The sequence below is a fragment of the Semicossyphus pulcher genome, unplaced genomic scaffold (assembly GCF_022749685.1).
Source record: "Semicossyphus pulcher isolate SPU_LCO1_2020_fin unplaced genomic scaffold, fSemPul1.0.p SCAF_19, whole genome shotgun sequence".
Classification (NCBI taxonomy): domain Eukaryota; kingdom Metazoa; phylum Chordata; class Actinopteri; order Labriformes; family Labridae; genus Semicossyphus; species Semicossyphus pulcher.
This window is the reverse complement of record NW_027211692.1, coordinates 13,462,165-13,488,955: the sequence shown is the minus strand read 5'-3', so window position 1 is coordinate 13,488,955 and position 26,791 is coordinate 13,462,165. Positions and strand designations below refer to the sequence as shown.

Genomic DNA, 26,791 nt, shown 5'->3' with positions numbered 1-26,791 from the left:
TTTGTCTTCGGGAACATACATAAAGATAAGCTGGGAGACATTTTTCCTTATATTAATACTTTATTTCACATGAACAAAATGTGTACCATATGTTGAATACATTACTTTTCTAACAATGTATTCTCGCATTCATTTTACTGGATGTACAGCTCTAACACTCATACCCTCAAAGACCATATGTGCGAGTGGTAACGTGTCTGACTCTCCTCAGGTCATGCATGACTGAGACTCTTAAAGACTGTAAAGCGAAAGGTGAACACAGTGGGAAAAAATGTACGCGAATCACCACATCTGTAATGTCTGCATAAACCAAACCAACAACTGTTACAACAATCCAACATTAAAGCACAGTGTAAAGGCATAAATACACCACATTTAAATGCAGCAACAACAAAAGACAAATTCTCACAGTGCATTTTGCAGCGTTTGAAAACACAACAGGCTCTTTACAGAACATTCACAGGTAATCATCAGGTAGCTTAGAAATCAGAATAAGAAGGAGGGGTGGAATCAGAAGTTTCATGCAATACATTTACATTATGGTGGACAGGAAGTCTTTTCTTTTAGACTGTGCAAAATAACTAATACAAATAGGATACGTATCTATTATAAATGACATGTTCATAGTTATGTTACATATCACTAGCCGTCTGCTGCAGGTGGAACAGTGCTATCTGTAAGGGCAAAAACTGGAATATTTCTTGTTTTGCAATAAAGGCAAATAGGTAGTATGAGTCACATGTTATTTCAACATTTTCTCAGGTCACAATGAAACACATCTGGACCCCAGACTTTGAGTAGGAACTAATCTAAATTCAAGATCTGTGCCGCCTTTTCAGCGCCAAGGTTCTGCTTAAGAGAGGTTCATGTCAAACTGATGGATGGCTGTGAAATGTGGAACAGACACTCATCTCTTCGAAGATGATGGAGCCTGCTGACTCATGGTAAAGCCAGAACAACATCATAATATTTTACCTGGTTGAAATTGCTTGGGAGTTAAATGGCTGGACAACAAGGACAATATATAAGAAGTGGACATAATAGGGACTTTAAGCAGCAACTGTTGAAGGGACGGCTACAGCATGTGGGAAAAAAAATCCACTTTGCGATTTATGTTGTTTATATTCGATTCTACCTTTAGTACTTGTATGGATTATTAGTATATTTGTCAAAGATACCCGCTAAGTTGACTGTTTTTCCTGTTTGTTATAGACATGTCATCCGTTGCCAGCAGCAGTCAGGAACAAATCGTTGCTTAGTGACATTAGATTTCTACCAATAGGGCAACCGGCTGGACTGTTTCAGGGGCACTGTAGACGTCCCTCAGCCGTCGCTGCTTAAAGTCCCTAATGTTTCGTGGACTCTTTAAAGCCCTGAGTTTGGCGCATTTCACCTCGCTATCTTGATTTATTTTAGATAAAATTGTTGCCAATAACAGGGTAGCTACACCATATAGCATTTCCTGCTTTATCATCTATTTTACTCTGAATAGAATATGATTTATACAAATAACATCTTGCAGTATGATGGACTTGAAACTTGTGATTGAGACAAAGTCATGAGGAAAATGTCAATTTTTCGCTATCATAAGGTCCCATTCTGAATTTGTCCCAAAAAATAAATGCGTTTAGTGCTAATTGTAACAGAAAATGTTAGCGAGGAAACAAACTCAAGTACGATGCTGCCCATGGTAAACATTACGCCTGTTTCACACCTGCACATTAGCATTCTCTTTGATTACGTTCATGAGTTGACATTAGCATTTAGCTCAAAGCACTACAGTGTCAGAGTAAAGCCTAAAGGAGCTAGCCTGCAGATTTTCAGTCTTATAAAGCTCTGATTAACTGTTCTCGATTATGACCTGCTAAGGTCAGCCCTACACACGGGTCTGTATGTGACGGACTGACCGAGAAACTGACTGACTGACTGAGTGAGTGACGGTACTTTCACAGCCGTAGAGAGAGAGAGAGAGTTGCGACATCGCAATGGCGGATCATGGAGCATATTGGACCTCCACTGACGCGACTCTCTGTCTATATGGCTCTGCATACTTTGTTCGGGAAGTAGGCAGGGCTGCTTGTCCGCCGTCCTCACCTACGTCCGCAGCGCGCACCCGCTTTCAAACACGTTGTCATCGACCTCATAAGGACAGTCCTTGTAACACATTGCCCACAAAAGCGCACATTGACCTGATGCGGTCAGCCACATACTAGGTTTTGACCGAGTCTTGTTACTGATAAACTGCATCTTGTCTTTGAAACACGCAGTATTCTAACTTTACTCGACTTCTTTTTACTCAAATAAAATATGTATCTCTTTTACATTACACTCACCTGTTACAGATACATGATACATTCAACATCTGGTCTAGGATAAATGGATTAACATGTCATCGACCCCAGTGATGACGTGTTAATCCAAATGGACAAGCTTGGTCATCTCCATGGTTCTTTTTTATGCATACTGCAGAAAGAAGACAGAATACATTCATGCATATTGTTAACCAATGCATCTATACCCGAGTGCATATATTCTGAGTTACTGTATATTATTCATAGGCATGATATGGTTTGATGTGTTCCTTAGTGCTGAGTTACAGTGCTCTTTGTTTTATGGCATTACTTTGAAACAGTGTCCATCAACCAATGGAAGCGTAACACCTAGTGCAATCATTTTTTCCAAAGTCAGTTCATAGTGAAACTGTAACCGCCATGTGAAGAAGGTTTCCACTGTTCTCTGTCAAAGTCTTTGTGCCTTAAAAAGTTCAATGGAGGAATCATCTGACATATTTGTTCCAATGTTCTATCAGTAATGAAGCCTCCAGACTCTCCGAGTGTTTCCGTGGTGTCACAGGGGTAAACTGGGGTACTTGTTGGCCTGCGGAAGTGTCACGTCCGGGGGGTTACGCTGTATGTGACTGTTGAGGGGTAAAGACAGAGCGCATTGTGCCGTCGTCTTCACCGCTGTTTTGCCGAAGCGGCAGCTGAGCAGAGAAGAAAGGTGTCGAAACACAGACTTGCGGCAGATGATGAAGACCCAGGGGTCCACGATGGGGTTGAGGGCGTAGAAGCGGAAGGCAGTCAGGTTCTCCGTGTCGCTGCAGAACGGCTGAATGGCGTTGATGAAGCCTGCAATCTAAAGAAAGAGACGGCAGAGGTTAGACAGAGTGTACTACTTAAAGTTTACAGCAGTGAGAAGCAAGAAAGTTATGCCTTCTACACACAGGACTGTCAGTGATGTTACAGCTAGATTCTGGTGCTGTTGGGTTTAACCTTTACTTATCAAGAGCAGGTTTGGTTAAGCTACTTTACACAAAGCCTGGAAGCTTCTCAGCATGTTGTTTTGTCTGTAACTATTCAGTAGCTTTGTCTCAACATCCTCACACCCTCAGGTTTTAACAACTCATCTACACATCCACCTGCTCTCTTAAATCCAGGCTTTTCTGCCACATTGTATGGCTGTTATAAAATCCCCTTGTGTTCTTTTGTTAGCATAGATTTTGCTGGAGTAAATCATCACTTTTGGCACTTGTGCTATCTTATTTGAATGATATCTTTAGAAAGCTTTCGTGAGATGTGCTTGGTGTAATGGTAGATTAATTTTAGACACACAATAGCTTGCAAAGACAACCATTCTGCTGAGGTGTTGTCACTTTTAAAGCAGGTTTGGGTGTGTTTGCTCTGTGCTGCACGATTACCAGTAAATCAGGACTAGCTGACAAAAGTTTTGCAGACTTACAAGACCTGCAAACTAATTACTTTACAGAGAAAAAATGAGGTCATAGTTTTTAATCATAAATGTAGGATCATGTCAAACATCTGTTAAATAATCTGACTATTGTTTGGACAGAAAAAGCAAACTGAAGACCCTGCATTGTGCTATAGAAAATGAGGAGCTAGCTTGTGTACTGAAAAGTGTTTTGGGAACGAATCCTTCCACAAGATTAAACACTTCGCCTGCTGGATGCTGGAGCCATATTGAACCTGATTCATGCCTCATAAGACCAGAACATGCTGGACTGGTCGATCCTTTGATGTTGACACCAAATGAGACACGTGAATGTGTGTTTAGTAGCAGTGTCACTTCTGTCTCACCAAATGTCATCAGTACTCAATTTAAAAAAACAGGCTCTGTGTGAGCACGCCTTTAATTTTCAGAAGTGCAACGTGTTCTGAATACAGAAGCAGACAACACCGCACTACAGAACCACAACTTTTTCTTGTGTTGACCTTTAAAGTACAACAGGCTGCCGGCCCAGACAGTTAGCTGCTTATTCATCACAGCCAGAGAGAGAGAAGCATCAGCTGGCCTTGAGAGAGTCCTGTCACCTCTATCAACAATTTGCCATTTCCTCCATTAAAACATCCAACTAAGCGAGGCTTAATCAATGGCTTCTGCTGATTGACTACTTTTGTGCATCGGTGTAAATGTTTTCCTGTTGCTAAGGCCTGAACTCAAAACTAATAAGCCAGAGGAAGAATGAGAAGCCGAGCCAAACAAGGCTCACACGGATGTGGTCGCTCACATAGGCTAATGGTCTACAGATACACCCACTGGCGAACAAGGGGGAGAGGAAGAGGCTGAGTGTACGCAAACCAAAAACAACGATCTTCTCATTCTTCTCAAACTGTGTTAAGCTCAGTGACATAAAAACTTAAAAACCCTGGAACAGCGTCGTCATGGTGCATGTGTCAGTTGCTGTGGTTACAGTCCAGAGCGGAACAAAACAACGCCCAGACGTTCGTGACTTTTAAAGAAGTAATCGCTTATTTGAGGTGTGAAATTTCTTAGATTGCGCAACCGTTGGGTGCTACCGTTGGGTTCAAACTGATTCACAGGCTTAAAGTTAACACATGAAAATTTCTCACAGAGATTAACAAATAGTCAGAATTGACATTTACATACATCGAGACGGTGTGGCCACAGTTTCCTTTTCTAAACTGCTGATTGTGACACCATCACGAGACAAGGAAGTGGAATCAGGTCAAATTGTGAAATGTTTGTTTGTTTCTGTCAAACAGACACATCAGTTACTTTATTAATCAGCAAAATTATTGTCATTTAACTGTCTAATAAAATGTCTAATAATCAAGACATGTAATAAATAGCTCCAGGATTGGGTTGTACCATCTATTCCTAACTAAAGTTATTTAGCTATTATTTATTGTTTTGGAACTGAAATGTCTTAGCTCTTAAGATTTTAGTGATGTGTAAATTAGTTTGTAGGAAACATCTGTGGCACCATCAAATACATTTATCTACTACTATTTAAAAAAATGTATTAAAAAATGAAAGTTAGTAGTATTCATATGGTTCAGAATGAGTAAGTAAATACTGTGTTAAGCTAACCCGTAATTTAAAAGCAAGTCACTTTAGCAATACATGTATCTACTTATCTTTCATATATATATAAATAAATCACATTAATAACACTTTTTGTAGTAGGCTATTTATGAAGATTAGCATTAGTAAGAAATATTGTTAAACTAAAAAGTGTTATGCTAACTTTAGCTAGCCAAAGTTTTTGCCCTAATGTTTTGTAATTTAAACAGTTATTTTCTTACCAATATAAATCATCATGAAATATTATGTCATTTACCTCTGTTACTTCTTTCTTTGACTGAGGGATTGCACTATAGGCAGGCTAATGTTAGCTTGTTCAGTTAGCCACGTAACACCTGGCATTTAGTGGTTTTGAATATCTAGAGACTTTAATCTTTACATTAGAATTTGTTTTACTTAAATTACAACTAGGCTATATTTCAACTTATAGAGCTGGTGCAGCTAGCTTAAGTATAAGCTAGCTAGCTTCTTTTACATGATGCATGACAAATACATGAGCCAGTACGTCATATGTTAAAAGCTAAGAAACATTTTTGAACCTTCACCTCTTTTACCACAACACTCACTAAACCATTAGGCCTACCTGTATTTGTTTATGACTGAGAAAAAGGCTGTCTGCTGGCAACAATTTGTTATTTGAAATACTACTCTAGGTAAAAATGACTCTCAGGCTTACTGGCATAAAACACACTAACAAACACAAAGACAAATGTCCCTTGCGCTCAACACACACTTTATTCATCATGCAGCGATGCCAGAAACATTTCAAACAGACGTGAATCATACGCTCTGCCACCATCCTCTCCTCCACATTACCACCCTCAACCCTGCGTCGGTTCCTGCATGCCACCCTGCCTCTTATGGTGCTCTCAGCAGACCTCAAGCCCTGCAGAGAAGGACGCAAATCACACGCTGTCTTCTCCTAACTCTGCAGGCTGCGGGGGCCAAAACTGATGACGTGTCAGACTCTCCTTGAACAGGAGTGTATTGTTGTAATAGTCTAGCCTAGAAATGAAATACAGCTGCTGAGGATTTTTAGGCGTTTTAGACTTAAAGGAATAAGGGATTGTCAAAATACGCATATCATTTTATCAACGAATGGCTTAATAAACGAGTTACTTCAGGTTTAAATCCCTTTATTAGGATGACTAAGACCCTTCATGCACCTGGACCCAGCTGTCGTAAATGGGCACATCCTGGCAGAGACGCATAGGATGCTATTTATGGCTGATGACTGATGCGTCTTTCAAGAAACAACCCCCGTAATGGATGTCTACACTCAGCGGCACATTATTTTCCATCGTACTGGTCCTGGAGGACTCTTCCCAACTCTTTGTTCCTGATCCTGTTTCACTATAGGATCATTACACAGGGATGAGAGGAGGCAGAGTGGAGCTTACAGGCCTTTCAGAGTGGACTGTTTATGTGCCGCAGTCAACAAGCAGGGAGAGAGAGAGGGAAATGTTGCTGCGCTGCCACAAATCATTAAAGGAGTAGTTCAACATTTACAGAGCCAGGATTAACTGCTGTTCTTCATATGAGAGAGATAAATATTTTGCTCTTGACCGGCTAAATATTACATCATTTTAAGCTCGTGGCTAACTTTGTCTGTGTCTGGTGCTGGTGAGTGGTGTTCAATGGCTTCATCAGAACCTCTATATTGAAGACAGCTGAGAAAAACAAAGCAATGAGCTTGAGGAGAGAGGACATACAAGGTCAGGTGAGTGGGTTAGCTATCACGCATACTTATTTTTTTGTTAATATATATATATATATATATATATTGCAGATAGCAGCTGGAGTTGAGTCGAGGGAGGTATTTACCCGTGCTTAGAATACATTTAAACAAGGTTAGGCCTAGGGGGGGTTAGGGTTAGGGGGGTTAGGGTTAGAGAGGTTAGGGTTAAGGGAGTGTGTCCTTGACGAGCAACATTCTGCATCCATCACATCTTTAGACAGGTTAAAAGAAGTGGAGGTAGCCACTGTGACATCATCAATTAGAGTCTGAATCCTCATTTTCAAGCCTTACATTTTGCACTTTGCTGTCGCAATCTTGGTTTTTTCGATCCATATTAGGACGACATGGTGGATACCTTTATTATACGTTATTTTCTTGTCAGTCCTACTCTAAATGGGACCATGATTTTCTAGTATTAAAGATGAGGATTTTCTAGTATTAAAGAAGATTTGAAACTATTGACTGACAACATTAACTCACTAGGAAAATGTTTACTGAGAAGTAAGACCAGTAGTTGTCCCCTGCTGGCCATTAGAAAGAATGCAGGTTTAAGGCCCCTCTGCATTGGCCTCACTTCTGAAAGCAGAGGGTATGTCCACTTCTTTAACACAGCCAATAGATAATGTTGCTGGCTGTAGTTTGGGTTGCCAGATACTCTTGGTGAGAACAAGTGTTTGGTCTCCTTGTGTAGGCACAATGGTATCAAACCTGGCCACTTTGATACGAGGCAAGGGGATCGCTTTTCAGTTGTTTTTGACACCGTATGTTTTTATTGTCTCAAGCTCACACCCTAAAAACGCATGTAGACTTGTTGTTGAAAAATAATACTGTTATTTGCATCTTTTCTTGCCCTGTGTTCAAGACATCATACTGGCAAGCTGTTTTTCCTTTTTAGCTGGTAGTTGTTGGATCTGATCGCTCCTTCTAAGGACATCAGCAGACCATAAGGGGGCTGAAAATTTGTTCAGTCCAGTATTACAAATCACAAAAATTTGCCTCAAGGGCAAGGAAACAAGAATGGGATTTTACTCTTAGGAGACCTAAGCACCTCATGAAACTTCACAGCTAAGTTACAGGCTTACTCAGTCTTTCCAGAGTACCGCCGCCTTATCTTTCACATCTAAGATACTTTCCGTCCATTTCTTGTAACTCAGCTTCGAAAAACAGGTCAGAAGTTCGACACAATTCAACTTACTTTTGTCCAGCATTTATGTTCCTGCTTGACACTATGACAAAAGGCTGCCCGAGAAAGCGCATTGATCCTGAACCCACCACTTTTTCACCAAAGCCTATTCAATATTTGATGATTTTTACGTCAAACCTTTTGCCCTCTGAGCTCCTGCAATGCAGCATGAGGCTCCAAACGTGAGAATCAAACATACATGTTTGTCCCAAAGCTGCCTTGCCAAGCCGACCTTTGATCCACACTGAGTTCTTTGACTCATACAGTGCAGAGATTAATGTAAAGGTCAGGAGTGTTTCTGCATTGGAGGGGAATTTCACTGCTCCACAGACGGCAGGTTAGGATGTTAGTGAGGATGTGGTTTGTGTGGTCTGAAGAAGATACAGAGAGGAAGAATAAGATAATAATAATAATAATAATAAGCAAGAAAACATCAAACATTAATAAGAGGCAGCAAAGTGAGGCAATAATGTCAGAGTGTGTTTTTCTTCAGATAAGCTTCGTCAGGGGAATTCTGCTATCTGACAGTCCATTAGTGAGTTTCCTCTTTTAGAAGCGCCCAAAGCAGCATTGAGTTACCTGGAGCCATTAGACCTTTTAACAGCATTGTGTAAAATATTGATTTTTGTGAAAAACAATTCCAGAGAACAGACACCCAAATAACTATGTGGTGAAAAAGCAACGACATCGCCAGGAGAGCGCACGTTTGTATTACGCTGCACCCTCGTCTTCGATTTGTGCAGAACACTACAACATACCGCCTTCATGTGTACATATTCTATAAATATCCTTATTTTTCTCATGAGTGATGTGTACTGAAACATTTAGGGCTCAATGATGAGCAAACTGTCACACGTGACAGGTGAGAAGCTCTAGGAGTCTCTGTTTGCTTCACAACTGGAAACAGAAACTGCTGACAAAAACCAAAAAGCATCGCCGAAGTGGAACCGTGGAAGGTTAAAGGCCAGCTTACACAAAGTGGAATATAAAGTGGGCTGTTGAATATGTTGGCCGTAACCATGTTGCAAAACATTGTTGCGGCAAACAGAGACTCAACAGGCGTTCACTGCAGTTCCTTTACAACAGAGATTAGGCAGGAAGAGGCCAGTGCCTATACTTTGTTTGACACTACTGATGTGAGGTGGCGACTGTTGTTGTAGCCTTTATGTGCTTTGAGATCAGGGGCAGATTATCTTTAAAAGATGTGACGCACGCAAAGACTGGCACGTTATACTGTATGTTATTGCGTTCTGAAAAAAAAAAGTAGGTCATGAATTGAATTTGAGCAGCTATTGTTGAGCTATTCTTGTGTTAACTTCCCATTTTGGAGACAATTCAGATCATTTTGGGTCATTGTAAGCTGGTTGGGAAACACATCCTGTCGCAGAAAGCCACCTGGTCGGCTGCAATGCCCCATTTTTGTAATTTCTGGGTTGCCGTGTGTGCATTCATCATCTCATTTGTCAACAGTTGAGCACAACTGACCACTTTAGGCTTCTTACTGGTGGTAACAGTTGACATCACATCACCTCAATGCTGGCTTCCCTACAGTGGCTTCCTGTTACTTTTAAGTGGTTGGTTTTAAGATTTTACTGATCACTGTAGGGGTGTGGCTGCTAGCTACGCTGCAGAATTGTTGACACCTTATGAGAAAGCCCGCAGCCTTAGATCTTCAGGTTGGCCCTTCTGGTCGTTCAAAGGTCGAGACTTAAATCGAAAACTTAAAAAAAAGTACTTCTTTACGCCCTGTGCACTGCCCGTTGGCACCTGTGTTCGATCGCACTTGAAGCTGTTTGTTGGCACTTCCTGACTTCGTTCCCTCCTGACTTGATCGCTGCTCGTGTTGTATTAACTCTCAGATGTACGTCGCTTTGTAATATAAGGCTTTCTGAATCAGTGACATCTTTTAAATCACTACTTAAAACTCACTTTTATAGTCCTGCTTTTCTGTTTTTTTTCTTTCTTCCTATTGCATTTATTTTCATGTATTGATTTTAACTCCTTTTACCTTTTGTCCTACTGTTTTAACTTCATGTTGACTTTATTGTCTGGCAGTGTCCGCCATGTTGTTGGGGTTCTTTTGTTACCTGTTGTGTTCATGATTGCTTGTTTGTCAAAGCGCTTTGCACTTTTCGCAGGTACATACCAGAGCATTCAACTCCAGAAAATGGGTTTGCATGGCTTAACTTAAAACATAGTAATGATGGCACATTCTTTGTAAAATATTCAGTGTTTTGGATTACAATATGTTGCTCCCCCAGGTGGTGGAACAAGCTACCAAACTCCATTCGGTCCGCAGAGTCCCTTTCACCTTTAAGAAGAAGCTAAAGACACAGCTCTTTCATGAACAACTCCAAACTTATTGATGCTATTGATGATGATGACATTGAGGATGTTGTTAATGTTGATTAGGATATTCATAATGATGATGACTATATTGAACTTGTTGATGCTGCTGCTAATTATTATTAAAAACGCCATGTAGCACCTGTGTCCGGTCGCACTTCCTGACTTTGTTCCCTCCCGTCCTGCTCGTTGCTTGTGTTGTATAAACTCCCAGATGTACGTCACTTTGGACAAAAGCGTCTGCTAAATTAAATGTTTGTAATTGTAACATTGTCTCTCGTCATCCCGTGATAGAAAACTGCTAAACTTAAGCCCGACACTTGTTCTATTTGTTGTTCTACTTGTTTTATTTGCTGTGTATTAGCTGCCGTGCAGCTCTGGTTCTGCCTGGCTGCTTTTACAACAACACAAATAAAGTGTATTTGAATAACGTCTGTTGCCTTTAAATAGATAGGTGCTAATTAAGAAGCTAGGTCTGTGTGTACATATCTGAATACATACTGTATAAACATAATAGAAGAGCTGTAGGTACAGAATGAATAACAAGCTTTGACACGCAGAGCCGGCCTGCGCTTTTATCACTCCTCTAAAATAACTCATAACAAATGAATCCGTCATTTCAGAGTGTGTGTTTGTTTTAAGTCTTAAAAAACAAACATGACATGATACGCTTTATTAAACTGAAATTAATAAGGTTTAACTTAAAACAATGCTGGGATTGTTTTTGGTCTAACACAGGACGGTTACAGCCGACGACCACAGAGTCCTTACATCATGAGAAGTGGTTCGGAGGATGCTGAAAATAAGCTTACATGCAGCTGTGCTTTTCTTACTATCATCCTGGGAACATTTTCTGGTTACTTTTTTTTTCAAAGTGATCTCTGTCAGGAGAGTTGGTATCCAACATTCCTCACTGTCAGCATGAAGCTGTGAGTTTTTCCCTCCGGGCTGCCGGGAACAGGCCTAATGATGTGAGCGCCGGGCTGTGTGCTGGGTGGGCGTCAGCTGGAGATCAGCATTAAAGAGGCATCTGAGGTAAACTCACAAACAGAACATTTAACAAGTGTGGACACCTGGATTATTGCACTCATTAGTATACGGACCTCCTTCACTGATTCATTTACACCTTAAATAGATCGTAGAGCCATCTGAGGCACATATAACTCTGTGCTTTATAACGCTATACTTTTAGTTCTTTTTAATCATTGTTAAATCCATTTCCTGCCAAACACACAAATTAAAACATCTGCTGGTAACATACAAAAAAAAGATTTAAAAAACAGAATTGTAACAGTATTTATATCGATGTCATCGATCAACACCGCTATCATGTCTTTAAGGTAGCTGATTAGCATAGCTTAGCACTTAGAATGTTAAACAGCAGGAAACAACGAGCATGGCTTCATCTAAAAACTCTAAAACTCAAACCCCTTACAGGGGAGAACATTTTCCAAGGACCCCCTCATAATCGTAACACCGATCAAGCATATGCTTACTACCATCTGCATTGGAACTATTTGTATTGTAAAACTTCAGACATGTTTCATAGTGATAAACGTCATGTTAACACCACTTATATACTTTAAAACAGAGGCTAATTTTGGTCAAATCACTTGTGGACTCAACTTGACAGCATCTATACTTTTCAAGTTATTGATCTACAAAGCTTTAAGAAAATTAACAGCAGCAAGACAGCCGCAGGAACGGTTCGTTTGCGTTGTTGCATTACAATCATCCAACGGTCCAAAGCTAACGTCGGAGTAATGGACACGATCTGCTTGTTTCATTGGCGCAAGTGGTCGTCATCTGTTGACATGCAGTTTTTAATGATACAGCACAATTTTATAATTTGATATAAATTTGTTATAATTATTTTGCGGACCCCCAGGCTATGGTTGGTGGACCCCCAGGGGGGCCTAGGACCCCATTTTGAGAACCACTGAAGGACTCACCAGTTGTAAGGCAACATGTTCATTAGTGAGCTTAATAAGAGACGGGGGTGGATTTGTTTATCTTTTGACAGAGCAAGGAGCCGTTTCTGGACTAGTAGTAAAAACAAATGTTTTTTCAAGGAGCACACTCAGCTAATCAGAGCTTTTATCTTCCTACACAAAAGGAGTTCCTAGTTTTAAAAAAAGGAAATGAGAAAAGCAACACTTGCTTTCAGAAGTGCATACACTTTTTTCTCAAGAGGAAAGAAATAGTCATGTTTTGGAGAATCTCAAGAACAACCATCCACAACAATTAGTCACCGCTAACAGTGTGCTAGCTTTAGTGTCATATTAGGCAGACAGACAGAAGCACAATAGGCTATCTATCTCTCTGCAGAGTCTTAGTCTTTTAGCGATGCTAACAGTATGCTAGCCCAGTATGCTAGCCATAGCTTTGTATCTAGCTGACAGACATAAGCATGATATGTATCATCTCTTCCAACTCTCTGCAACAAAGTGAAAAAGCAAAATGTTTTAATATTTCTTTAAATGCCTTTTATCTGAGTAGCCAACTCGGCCACTTTCAATTTTCATTTTGCTCCATGAAAAGAAGTTTTCAGTTAAAAAAAAAAAAGGAAAAGGAAAGGAAGGAGAAAAAAAATCTGTAGACAAACAGTTTGTTTTACAGCGCTAAAATATTTTAAGTATCATTACAGAATGTCTGAACAAGCCAGGAAGAATTAATTACTCTTTTTGCTAATCTAACAGCTGACAGACATTAGCGCGATATCTATGTTCTCATCCATCCATCCATTCCCAAACAGAGCCGCACGTCAAACCATAACATCACTGATATTGCTAGCATCATTATTCAAAGCAAATAATCAAGCTGTTGTTCTGTGAAACTGAATGTATTTTTAGGGCTGTGAGCGGCTCTCTGGGAGCAGAGGAGGGGGGGGGGGGGGCTTCTTCCCATCACATATTCACATATTTCAGGTTCTGTGCACTTGTAAACATCAGCTAGAGTTCACTTTGCTCTAAAAACCCCCAAACCAAAGAATCTGCACTGATCTGGTTACAATTATCTTGTTTAGTCCCAGCTGACTGCACACTCAGGCTCAGACGCTCTCTGAAGGCGCAGCTTCTTTCTTTCTTTTGCATCAGAAAAGTTTTTGGAAACACCACACAGAAAATCTAATGACGCCTGTTCCCAAGATGTGAACGAAAAACCTGTAAATTTGGAAGTTGAACCGGAAAAAACTGGAGCGGAACGAGTTGTTTTAACACGCAGGAATGATTAAGAGTTGAAAAAGAAAGCTGGGTGATTCACTCTGCGCTGTCACACACTCTCGGAAGGATCTGCTCTTGGAGTATTTATGAGCTGTGATAGACAAGTGAAGATCCAGCCAGGCCACAAAACAACACGGCTGATCATGTCATGTGTTTTTCGGGGCAAATTTCATGAATCATAACAAAATTCATGGAAGAGGAGAGGGAATATTTATGAATGAACTCGATTAAATCTCACTCTGACGCAGTGATTCCGGTTTAATTATCCAGATGACAACTTAAAATTTACTCTTTTTCTTCTCATCTTTGACGCAGTGTTTAATTTCATCACACTTTTATTGACCTATATGTCAGCCGTTTCCCCTTTTCACACGTTCCTCGGCAGGACAGATGATCACGGCGTTCTGCTCCACTTACGCTTTGTTTGAGTTTTATTAGGTCATATATCACCCGAGAATGCAAGCGAGGTGGGGTTATGAAACAAGAATCTCATTGTTTTCTCTGATCGGTTATATTTCCCCAAGGATTTAATTGTTAGGTTAACACCAAGGATGGGTTTAGATAGTGATTACATTTTGGATCCTGTTCCTGGTTGGCAAAATAATTAGATTTGTTAAGCTCAAGATCAATTTCTGAAATGTTTAACGTCTGATGTTGTCACGCCAACTTTTAGCATGGCACGCTTTCATTGTATGTTTTCCAATAACTGTTTTTTAATCGTTTTCTACCATGAAATGTCTAATGAATGTACCTGTAACAAATAAATGTCAATATATCCATCGCTGCATAATCTGCATAAAGTGACCCCATGAGGGTTGAGAAACTCTACACTGTGGTGTGAACAAGAGTGCTGAATAAGGTGTGATCTAAAAAACGTGTTGTGCAGAGGGTAAAATGGCTGATTCAGTGAGATTTGCTGATATTTTGGCAACAACAACAACTGTATGAATATTATAACCACCAACACTGATCACACACTCACAAGCTTATACTGACTTTGCAGATCATAGACTGTATAAAAAAGATGGTTGACATGACAGCTCCCTAATAGTGAAGCCAAAACATGTCAAGCGCCCCCTGCTGACGTGCTGCAGAATAGGTCATAAAGCCCGCCTCCTCCATGTTAACAGATGGGACATGAGTCAAACTATAAAAACAAAATACGTGCCAAATACATTTTCTGTCATCATAGCTAGTTCTTATCATGCTGATTTACATCCAGGTGTTCATTTTTCTGATAAGTTTATTTTTAATTAGTTATTTGATGCTGTAAAAAGGATGATTGACAGCTCTGTTGACAAAGGCGGCTCCTGCAGCCGATCAGTTCCAGAGTAGAGGACGAACAGCGAGAGGAAACGTAACTAAAACAATCGCTACAGTCATTGAAGTTTCCATACCTGTGAACGTTAACCTCAGACCAACACAGAGAAGCTGTTCTGCTGTTAAACACACCGGCGTGCGGGATCTTAGCAGTTTCTTTGGTAAGTTAAGTGTGTGTTTTGGTCAGCGGCAGTGGCTGCGGAGGCGCCACTGGACGATCTCTACTGCGCAGACTCTGGCGTCACCGTCGCAAGATGGCAGCGCCTATCACGGGGGCTATTTTGGCATCAATTCAGTACAATGAGAGCAGATGGAGACGCGTCATCTATCTATATATACAGTCATTGGTGCAGACCTATGCTTTAAAGGGAAATTTTGTCTGTCGCTGTCTCGATCTTTAAAGACAAACAGCATTGAGAAAAATGCTGAGGCATGCCTCGTATCTAAAGATTTAAACCAATATTGGATCTTCTTTCAGTGCAAATAAGCAGGAATACACATGTCTAGCGCAGTGGTCTTCCTCATGAGAGGAAGGGATAAAGATCCAAAAGCCAAAAGAAATAAGACTTACATTTCCTACTTTTCTGTCACTTTCAGCAACAATTATCATCAACAGCTCCTCATCCTCAACCTCAGTGATCAGGTCAGGAAGTTAAAAATCAGATACGAGATATTCAGAGTGATAGTATGTGTCATACCAGACTGAGACTTCCTGAGCTGTACACACTGTACTGTTCATCCGCTCGGTCAGATTGCGACGCATCACGCCTGCAGTTTGATAAAAAAGTTGAGATGTAACATAAAGTATGCCAGAAATATGGTACAGAAGAGACAGAGAAGGGGCTCGGCCAAACAATGTATGAAAAAAATCTGTTTAAAATAGCTGCATTTTAAGGATGTTTCTCCGCTGTTCAGTTACAGTGACGAACAAATGAGCCTGAGGCAGCCATCGATTGCAGATGACAGATTTATTACTGCCCGACGTCTCCTCTTCTCCTAAAGACGTAAGCCAGGCCCACAACTAATTTAAACATTTACCCAGATCAATAAGCTTTATTATTTAGTCAATGTAATAAACTGTTTGATGTGGGCCCTGAAACTACTGGAGGAGTCAGTCTAACAGCACGTTCTCATCACCAAGTCATCAAATACTGTTGATTTGTCGCCGCCCTGTGCGCCTCATACAGACACACAAGGTGTGTTTTATAACACCTTACACGAATGTCTCAAATTTACCTCATAAATTAATCACAAATTTATGACTTGTTGTCTTAATTGTTTAGTCAATAAAACTGTCACACAATGAGAACTCTCTTTAGTGTTTGTAGACATCTTCCACAGACGCCATGAAAATATGCACGATATGTCTCTCATGGGCATTCTGTAAAATCAGCCAGCTTCATAAATAACTTCTAAAATATTTCTAGTGAACCTTTCAGTTCAGCAGTATGGGGGAACAACAGCACTGGATGCTGTTTTCTCCCTTCCACCCCCTCCTATTTACCGCCAAAGTCATGTTTTCAATATGCGTCTTCAGAGGAAAAATGTGGTTAGCAGTGTGGACGCAAACAGAGATCATTTAAGGGATTTCCAATAAAGATTTCTCCACAGGGTGAAACAAACAACTTCAATGTTTCTGCTTCTACAGAAAAATGTTGTTATTTAAGTTTCAAGAAAATGAGAGACGATGGAGGGGACAAAACGCAGGATTACATAAAAGAGCTGATAATAAAAATGTATCACGACAGTAACAGTGAAGTATCTGGGATGTTTTTCAGCACCTAGGCTCCAAACATTACTATATTTCACTTTCAGTGCGACAAGACAGTTTAGAGTCTAACGGTGCTTTCACACCTAAAGTCAGTTTGTTTGATCCGAACCAATAGACCAAATTGTTACAATGTTGCATTTTGCCTCGAGTTTGGTTTGTGTTCACACGGCAGCTTTTACCAGCAGTTTTGATGTGCGAGGAAACTGCTCTCTGATTGGTCAGAATTTCCTTGTCGGAATACTCCCTGAAGCAAACAAAGAGAGAGCGCACTTTTAACTGACATTGTTCCAAAGCTCGATTGTCCTTTTGTTTTTCACTGAACTCCTTGAATACCTCCGTGTTCTTGTGCGTTTCTACAAGCATTCGTGAAATTGTTTGGTCAGCCATTATTTCTATTTCCTTGTCACTCCCCCACATCTGTCCTCTACTCACACAACTACTCACAATGCACGTTTTTTTGCTTTGCTTCCTACATGAGGTCCTACTTTAACTCTTGTTTATGTTTTCACCTGAATCGAACCGGACTGCGGTTCATTTGGAAACAGGGTTTTGGTCCGCACCAGAGTTCGAATGCGTGTTCTCACCTGTCAAAACGAACCAGACTTTCCTTTTAAGGAGTTGGTGGAGACCAAACACAGAGCTAAAAGAGGGTGATACTGCAACAATCGCTAGGTCGCCAAAAAAATACGACTTAAAAAGACTGTTAATGTTTCTCTCTGTCTGCTGGATGTGTAAACAGGAAAGGGTCTGCTAACAAGTTTGCAACATAATGTGTTTAATTACAGCTTATTTTTACGCCCCGAGTGGCCAAAAAAAGCTTTTAAGTTAAATCTACGGAGGCCCAGTTCAGCACAAAACCCTCGTAAATAGTTTTTCATTTAGTAAAACTAATGACACATCTGAGAACAATAACCTCTGCTGATCTGTTTTCTATCTGCTCTCCACATCTGTTTTTACCCTTGTTTCATCATTCTCTACCTCAACCATTACAACACCCTGCAGCACCTGCTCACCTCTGCTTACTGTCCTGACTGAAGCCTGAGGCCACGATCTTCTACACTGCTCAACACATTAAAGGGGGTTCAATATCTGCTCCTCATTAAGTCGAGGATCTTTATTGCTTTAATTTGTTGTCCACAAGCTCAAACTGAATAAAACCTGAAGACATACAAGAAGAAAAACAGGATTAAACTGGAAATAAAAGCAGAGATAGGGAACCTGCAGCCCTGTGTGCACTGTAATCTGAGTTAAGCGTGTGCAGTATATATGTTAAATAAAGGACTAAGCGTCCATCCAGCAAGAATGGAGTCCTCATTGTTCACTACACAAAGCCAGTGACTGATTGCAGAGCATCACCTTTCCTGATGGAAACCTGCTGACATGTATCTTCCATCAACACCTGCAGCACCTCAAACAGGATAACAGTTTGGGAGACAAAGCTCGCTCTTATCTTGACTGCGTCTTTACATGCGGGACTGAACCACTCCCATGCTGTGTGGACTCAACTGTCACTTCCAACACACGCAAAAGGTCATTGTTCGCTACGATGCCGTCACAGAGACTCTCGCCGTTGTTTCCACATTTTAAATTTTTTTGCGGGAGCAGACTCATCCGATACCACTTCTGGAAGGTATTACAGGGATTTCAGCTTTGAGTCATCTTGGATACGTCTGGATTCGGGGGACTTTCCCTGTTCTTACACACTGATTGCACCAGATCTGGATGCAGTTGGATGTGGGGAGTGTCTGAGCATAGCTATAATGCTGTCATTCTGCATATTTCCAATGGCATTCGAGTCACGGCTTGTTGATGGACTTAAGAGCTCCAGGCTGTTCTGTAACTATTGTAACGTTGATTTAGTTGTATGCTTAAGGTTAAAGTATTTCGAGGGAATAAACGGTCACTATTGCCTCAATGTTTTACACTTCTAAGAACCAAATCTTTTCCTTCATACTGTTTCACACAGTTTTAAAACTTCCCTCCACGTGCAGATGGTTTCCCTCTGCACAGTCTGTCAAGTACACAGCCACAGATTTATGAGGTGCTGCACTTCTCCTTGTGAAACACAGGCTTTTTTTTTAATCAGCATTTCAGTTTTTATTAGGAAGCCGCAATGACAAGGAAGCGGGTGTGGAAGCAAGAGGAAAGATATGCTTTGTTGGTGGCGCTTTGGAGCGATGTTTTTAAGAGTGGACTTGGTTTTTATTTTATCACTATCTTGTGCAAGAGTGCAAGGCTGTCATCATGATAAGCATCACATAGGACAACAAAGGTGTATTGTGTGGCAGCTTTTAGGACGCTCATTTAGATCCATCATTATGCAGCGGCCTCTAGTGGCCGTGGTGGTTATAGCAGGAGAAAATTTGGAATCAAGTGATGTAAGTGCAAGAAAAGGGGTGTGGTCGGGGGCGATGTACGGGTCAAACAAACACATTACTTTGATCCGGGAGACTTAAAGTAAGCGTAGCTTCCTAGGTTACGTGAGTAACATCAATTAGGCATGTAATTTAACGTAGGTAGTGTAACTCATGTATCTCATAAACTAGTTTATTTACTTAACCCAAAACATTTGTAATGTCCCGGAGTACTTCCAATATTTTCCCAGCATGCACTGGGGCGGATTCCAAATGTTATTGTTGGTATTGTTAAGGAATTGAGCTAATACGCCTTACTTAAGTGTTACAGTGTGTTTGTTGAAGTCCTTCTGTTTAGACATCATTCATTTCACGTTCATGTTTTTCGAATTTTAGTGCCTACCATAAGTGAGGGTTCCCTCTCCAGTCTTGATGCCCCTCCCTTTGACGGTGTGATCCAGAGAGTGTCTCCCATTGCCGCTGCTGATAAAGTTGTCTGTTCTAAAGAAAGCAAAACATCTGCTTCATTCATGCAAAACGTTCAGCTTTCCACACATTGATCTTTCTCCAGAACCTAACCATGTTGTTTTGGTACTCAAACCAAAGTGCAACCATTTCTCATCCTCAACCACACGCGCCACAAAGTCCGTCTGGTATGGATGTGTGTATCTTAACATGCAGAGCAAGATCAAGCTGGTAAGCGAACACAGATGTAAACAATGTGGGTGTCAAATGACCCCAAAAATTTGCTTCTCAAATGTTTTACGAGGAAGTGAATACACTGTGGTCTTGTTTTCAAGGAAAGACACAATGTGTGTTTTGGTGAGACACACTGAATGTAAACAAACTTTGTTTATAAAAAAAAACTCCACAGGGTGTCTTTAATTCTTCATTTCCTTTCTAGGATACAAAACGTTCCTCTACTGTTTTAGTGATCACAGGATGTAGCATTTTCTGAACACGTAGTATAAATCATCTGATTGCAGCTGCTACTTATAAGACTCTCAACAACAGTGTGGTGTATAATTTATTTAATGGCTCCTTGTTGCTCTCTGTCATCAAACCTCACACATAAGTCAATAGTAATGTGCTGACTAAGACTCAGAAACGTTAGCTACGCCTTTATCAGTGATTCAAATCGGTCACACGGAGCTGCTCCTGATTACTACAGTCGGCAAAAAAACCTGCCCCAAGGTTAAGAGCTTCTTATAACACCTTTTCAAACTATCATTACATTAGGACATTAGGAGCTTCAACCTCTTCCAATCTTGACAATAGCTTGTGATATGAGTGCAGGACTTTATTGATCCAGGTATCGACAAGCAACATGTGAGCCCTGAGCAGCTTCTGTGGTTCCCATGGGAACAGCACGGAGGGGGGTATTGGTCACTTTCAAAATAGGCTATCAGGCTGTTCCTGTCCCCCCTGCAGGAGACAGCTTTGATCATTTATAAAGTGAACAGGACAAAGAGGAGCACAGAAAGGCCTAATGGAGTGATTTTCTTTTCAGAGGGAAAACTGTCAAGACACATGAAATACTGACTAGAATTAGATTAAGCCTCACATTAAGGGACAGGACGGTATTTGCACATAAGGCTGCAACTAATGTCAACAGCTTTAACCAATTATTGCTGCTTTAGTTTGTAAAATGTCAGTAAATGGTGTAAGAGCATCTTCAAAGGACTTTAAGAATCGGTCGAGCAGATGGCCTCCGCTGTAGCCGCGATATACCCAGGTTTAAAAATACCAAACTTCTCCTTTAAGCTTTCAGAGAAAGTGGGAAAATCTTCAAATTTCATGTTTTTAAAAAGCAAAAGTTCTCATATGCAAGAATCTGAAACGAGCAAAAGTAACTGGTGTCAAGTTTGCCGAAATGACAACATCAAGATGCAGATTTGTTAAAAGGTTTTGTCACGTCGGTACTCGAGAGGAGAAGAAAACTACTTTAAAATGCTTCTTTCTTGAAGGGAGAACGGATCGGCTGAATGGATGCATTCAAGGAACTCAGGGAAATCTAAGCGCTGCTCGGCTTTCGTGACACAGTGTGGAGTGAATGTGTCGCTCAAGTTGAAATTCTTGATCTAGAGCAGATTGTTAGCTGAACTTGCATGCAGATATTTTATAGAGATTACTGAAAAGCTAAACTGTCTTCAGATGACCTCCGATGGGAGCCCGAAAGGCCTTTTGGTGGAATGCCATAGATTCTACATTTATGTTATATTTATATATATATATATAATGCATTTTTTGGAGCTATCTGGCACTGTAATTTCCTTCGTGATTAATAAAGTTTTATCTTATCTTATATGAAGAACCTGTAAATAGAGATTACCGTTTCAGCACAACTGTTTCTTACTCTTTATGTAATGTATGTCGTTCTTTTTGTACATTCATTGGTGCAACCTTACATAATCAGTGTTTGGTAACAGTGGGAGAGGAGGTTTCAAATCCCGTCTCACAGCTGGAGATGGATTTCTGCAGCTGTATTTCAAAAAGTTTTACAAGCAGTAACCATATATTCCATATGCCTCTAACTTCCTAACAAAGTCAACAGACCAAGCCAGAACAAACACAGAAGGGCCGCATGTTTCACGCCACTTCAAACAAATCGTTTCTCACAGAGTTGCAGCGGCGATAACATTCATCACACCAAGTTTAATTGGTCAATGACACCTCATCTCTGCCAGCTGTCAACTGTTCTCGCACAATACTGTAGGTTTAAATCAGAGGGAGGTGCTAGATAACAGCCAAGGCCTCGGCTGTAGAGCGACAAGCCTGGGAAGCTGGTGAGATGCAGGTAACAGACAATGGATTATACTCCTGAAATCAGGTCAAACCACCACACACAACCTCCGAAAAGACATATGCATTTCTGAGAAACTCCCACACATCTGATCAACTTCTTATTGTCTTTCATCACTTCCCTGATGCCACCACCACAACATGTGGAGTTTTTCCTACAGAAAAAAGAATGATCTGGTTTACCAAAGAAAAAAAAGCCACTTCACAAAGACTACATTTTGCAACCTAATCTGTACAGATCTGCAGAACTTGTTCTTGCCTGACACGATAATGAAAATAACGAGTGCTTCCTGATTCTACAACTTTTCATCTCATATGCCAAACCTCATCTGAAAAAGGAGGCATATATTTTCCAGCACCTGCTTTCCATGTTTGCTGATGAAGAAAACCTGCAGACAGAGCCAATTCTTCATAGTTTAAATTCTCAAAGGCTTATCACGCTGCATAAATTGCAAGCAAATTAAGAGTAAGCGGAAACACATGCCGGAGCTGGAACACATGCTTTGTCTTTGCTTGAATGATGACTAAACCCAACTGGTTTACTCTTGAATGCAAAAGGTGACAGTCCTGATTGCAGTTCTCAAATCTGCCAAATGCAATATTTTCACTGCACAAAAAAACCCTTTTTTTTCCTTCGACATCTGTTGTGCTCCAGGCGAACAACCCGCTGTTAATCATGCAGCCAAATCTGTCTGGAAGGGTGTGAAGTCTGCTGCGTCATCATCGTCGTCTCACTTCTTTTGGTCGCAACCACAGAGATGTACATGCACATGCACAAACAAGCTCACATGAACACACACGCCATGCCTGGTGGGATGACACACAAATCACTAATTACTTAATAACAGGGTCTTGAATTATTCAGAGTGATATACTGCTCATCAGGTCACTGTAGACAGCTCAGTAGAGATGATTAACTTACGGATATTGATAAGAATGTCTAAATTTAGGCTTGTTAAATTATTAAATCTTATTTGGAAGGAGGAAAGAGGAAGTTGCAAAATGAAAATGGCCATTTCATGTGTAATAAGCCACTTATTTTACCATTTAGATATCTTAGACTCACGTTGAAACTGCAAGCTTTGTATTTTGACAGTGACATATAAACGCCTCACACGAATAAGTTTTGCATGTCTTGAAGTTGAGGTTTCAGTTTCCGGAAGTCTTAGTCATGCACTATTGAAAACTGTATACCCTCATAACTCTTCATTCCCCAGGGCACTCTCAGCCACAACCTCTGCGTGCGCCGTAGCTTAGTCAAACCTGGAGGCAGAGTTTTACCACAAAGCATCCAGATGCAGACAATGAGTAGATGGTGAAGAGTGAGAGCATGAACAAACACTTTTTACTGCTTCCTGTAAACCACTTCATCATCTGACCACTGTTGTTAAAAAGCCTAGCATAAATAAATGAAAGCAGGGATGCCTTTATAACATAACTCACATTAATCACATCCTCCAGCTGCTGGCTCATGGTTAGAGGACACAGACAGGAGGACGGTTAACCTCAGTCTCCTGCCAGAGGAGCTTTGCCCTCTGGGAAAGGCAGGGCCGGACCAGTCCTCCAGGTTTGGCACACTCCTCTCAACAGGGACAATAATGGAGCCAAGTAGACAAATGCTCAATACAAACACATACAGAGTGACAGCATGCCTTGTGTGGTGAAGGCCGCACTCTCAGTCACACCTTTTATTGCTGGAGCCAGTAAAGCTAGGGACAACCTTCAAGGAGACACCAACCGGGCGCACAAACACATACCACAGCAAAAACATCAACCGTCACTATGCGCGCTGAGCTTTCTATGGACATAATGATTACAGAATGAGGGAAGGAATTATGTTTACAAGTGTAAGAGGTTGGGAAACTTTTATCAGAGTCTATCTACTGTAGTATCAGAAACGTCTCAGATACTGCCTAAGCCAGCCTTCACAGCAAGCTGCTCTGTACTGCCACCATGGAGGTGTTATGACTGCCTGCGATAACTAGTGTTTTAAACCAGCAAAGAAGAATGGATTTTGACAGACATGGGACGTTAGCCTCCAAGCTTCAGCTAATGTTAGCTTAGCCTGTTTGTGGGTGCTTTGCTTGTTTTTAGGTCAGATGTGTCAAACAAATCTTCTCAGTACAGAACAGTTATTTATTCCCAGATTTATAAATTCATGTTCTTTCTCAGTTTTGACTGACTGTCAAACCCCCAAATACCCGCAAGCACTGCGGCATGGACGATATTTCACCTTCACAGCTTTGCTAGCTTTGCCAGACCCGCCGGAACAGCTTTTCTTTTTGTCAGGTGCCATTCCAATTTACCAGTTAGCTTGCTAAACAGGTGTACGTTAGCTGGCTAAACGCGGCAAACAGCTAGTTACCGAGCTAAACAAGCGCTATGTAGGGAACCTTGGTAGCGACACCTTTAGCAGGGAGCTAGCTCTCCTCCAGGCAGGCAGTTTAATTGCTATCAAAGGCTCTACGGGAATCAGGTTTTGCAACGTGAAGTGACAAAAGACTTTCTGTTGTCCCAGAGGAAGGTGGGACTTCCCTATCCCCACAGTCTCATTGACCTTTACAGGCTTTTTTTCAGGTTGGGTGCAATCCCCATACTCGTGATGTACCGAGTGTATCAACGAAAGGGGAATACTCTTTACTGTCAGCATGCAGACATATACACAGGCTGAGACTTATTTATAGCAAAACTAGACCACATAAAAATCCCGTTTTCAGTTCCCCTTTCTGTACAAACTTTTTCCCCTGCTTTTTCTGTGGAGGTTTGGTTCGTGTTTCGTTTCAGTTGACTAAATGACACATCAGGGTGTCAACTCTCATATCATGATTCAAAGATCAAACCTGAAGAAATGCTGAGCACAGAACACAAAATGTGACACAGAGGGAGTGGAAAATTTCAAAAAGGGAAATCACACAAACTGAGGGAAGGTCAAATGTGAACTCACAGTGAGCGGCAGGGAGCAGACCACAAAGATGACGGTGATGAGCGCCAGCAGCACCAGGTGGTCCATTTCCTCTTCCCCCTGTCCGAACCAGGCCAGGCTCAGCCTCCTCCTTCTCACATTTGACCCCACCGAGCTGCGCCGCATCATCTGGTTCCGGTGCATGTGACACAGGCTGACAATCACTGAGCCGTTGCACACAAACACAGCCAGGATCAGCAGAGCCATGAGGGAGGAGTAGGATACAGAGAAGGCCCGCACCAGGTTGGCCCGCTCATCCCCTGTTGCATCCATGTCAATGAAGCACCACGTCCCGGGGCAGTACTGTTTGAATTTGCCGTAGCCGGTGTACGGCAGGAGGCAGAAGGCAAAAGAAAAGAGATAAATAAAGAAAAGGGTGAATTTGGCAAAGCTGCGCCGGATGTGTACAGAGTAAAAGTAAGGGTGGCTGATGGCCAGGCAGCGCTCCACAGCCATGGTGCACAGGATGAGCGTGGGAGCAAGGCCGAAGAAACTCATGGCAAAGCCGAAGAGGTTGCACAAGCTTTCACCACCCAGACCTATCAGGGACAGGTTGCGAGCGTAGCAGATGAACACAGATGGGCTGAGGACGCAGGTGCCCAGCAAGTCGGTGAGGGCCAGGCCGGTCACTAGGATGCAGAAGACGGAGGACCTGGAGCGATGTTCCTTCTGGTGCACGCCGAGGATGAAGAGAGCCAGGAGGTTTCCAACCACGCCGGCCAGGCACATGATGATGCTTGTTGCTGGTTTGCCATCCCCGTCAACTGTGAGAGCGTCATTGCAGGTAGTGGTGTTGTTTTCGCATGGAAGCATGCTTTTGTTCATGTTTAACTCACTGATATGAAGTGTGCCTGCTCAGTGTGGGATAAATACGGAGTTCCAAGACAACAAAAGGACAGCATGACCTCTTGTTAGCATCATTTGGCAACAGAGAGGGCAGGAATGTTTGGTGAGAGTCATAATGCTGCGTTGACTCAAAACATGATTCTCTGTCTGGTTTTCTTTCATGCAGACGATTTTGAAGACTTTCTGTGGAGTATAAACACATGAAAAACGCTGCTTAGTGCTTAGAAATAATAATTTAAAAAAACAAATCCTACACCACCGTTAAGTTTTGTTTCTTTGTATATTCCTCCGCTTTTCTAATAAAAGTAAAACTATTAAAAATGAGCAACAATGTAAAACACATGACAAAAAGTGACTAATAATCACTCACCTTTTATTCGCAGTCGGAAAGAGGCGACACTTGACTAATTCTTCCTCTTCTTCTTCTTCTTCTCCTTCTTCTCCTCCTCTTTCTTTCTCAGCCTATTCAGACTCCTACTTTGTGAAATATTAATCGCTGTCTGAGCCGATATTCAGATACAGGGTTTAAAAGTACCGCTGCCCGTAACGTGTCGCTGATACACGGACAGAGAAAGACAGACTGCATGCGCTCTCGTCTCCTCCGCTCACTTTCTCTCTCTGTCACTCTCTGCACCTCCCAGTCTCTTTCAGATCGGTGTTAAGACCCGCCCACTTTGCTTACCAAAGGTTGCTCACAGACGACATTCAAAGCAAGATATAAGGTGAAATATCTTCAAGAACGTTACTTGTTTCGACTGGCTATCGATATCGATCTATTTGTGCCGTAATTTGTGGAAATTATTGCATGATATTTTGTGTCCAGAAGCAGGAAAAGGTGCAACACAATTACTGAATACTTTATCCCAGTATCCTTATTTCTTTCTGTAATTAAGACGAAAACCTTT

At 41.4% G+C, this 26,791-nt stretch overlaps 1 protein-coding gene across 1 annotated transcript; it reads right to left on the bottom strand.

Annotated features, from left to right (window-relative positions):
- Positions 1 to 52: 52 nt before the first annotated feature.
- On the bottom strand, positions 53 to 26,487 carry ptgir (prostaglandin I2 receptor). The gene is made up of 3 exons (XM_069667967.1): positions 26,257 to 26,487; positions 25,023 to 26,069; positions 53 to 3,135 (listed from the first exon to the last, which is right to left on the bottom strand). Exons 2-3 carry the CDS (start codon positions 25,863 to 25,865, stop codon positions 2,848 to 2,850), a joined length of 1,131 nt encoding a protein of 376 aa, XP_069524068.1. The 5' UTR covers positions 25,866 to 26,069; positions 26,257 to 26,487; the 3' UTR covers positions 53 to 2,847.
- Positions 26,488 to 26,791: the final 304 nt, after the last annotated feature.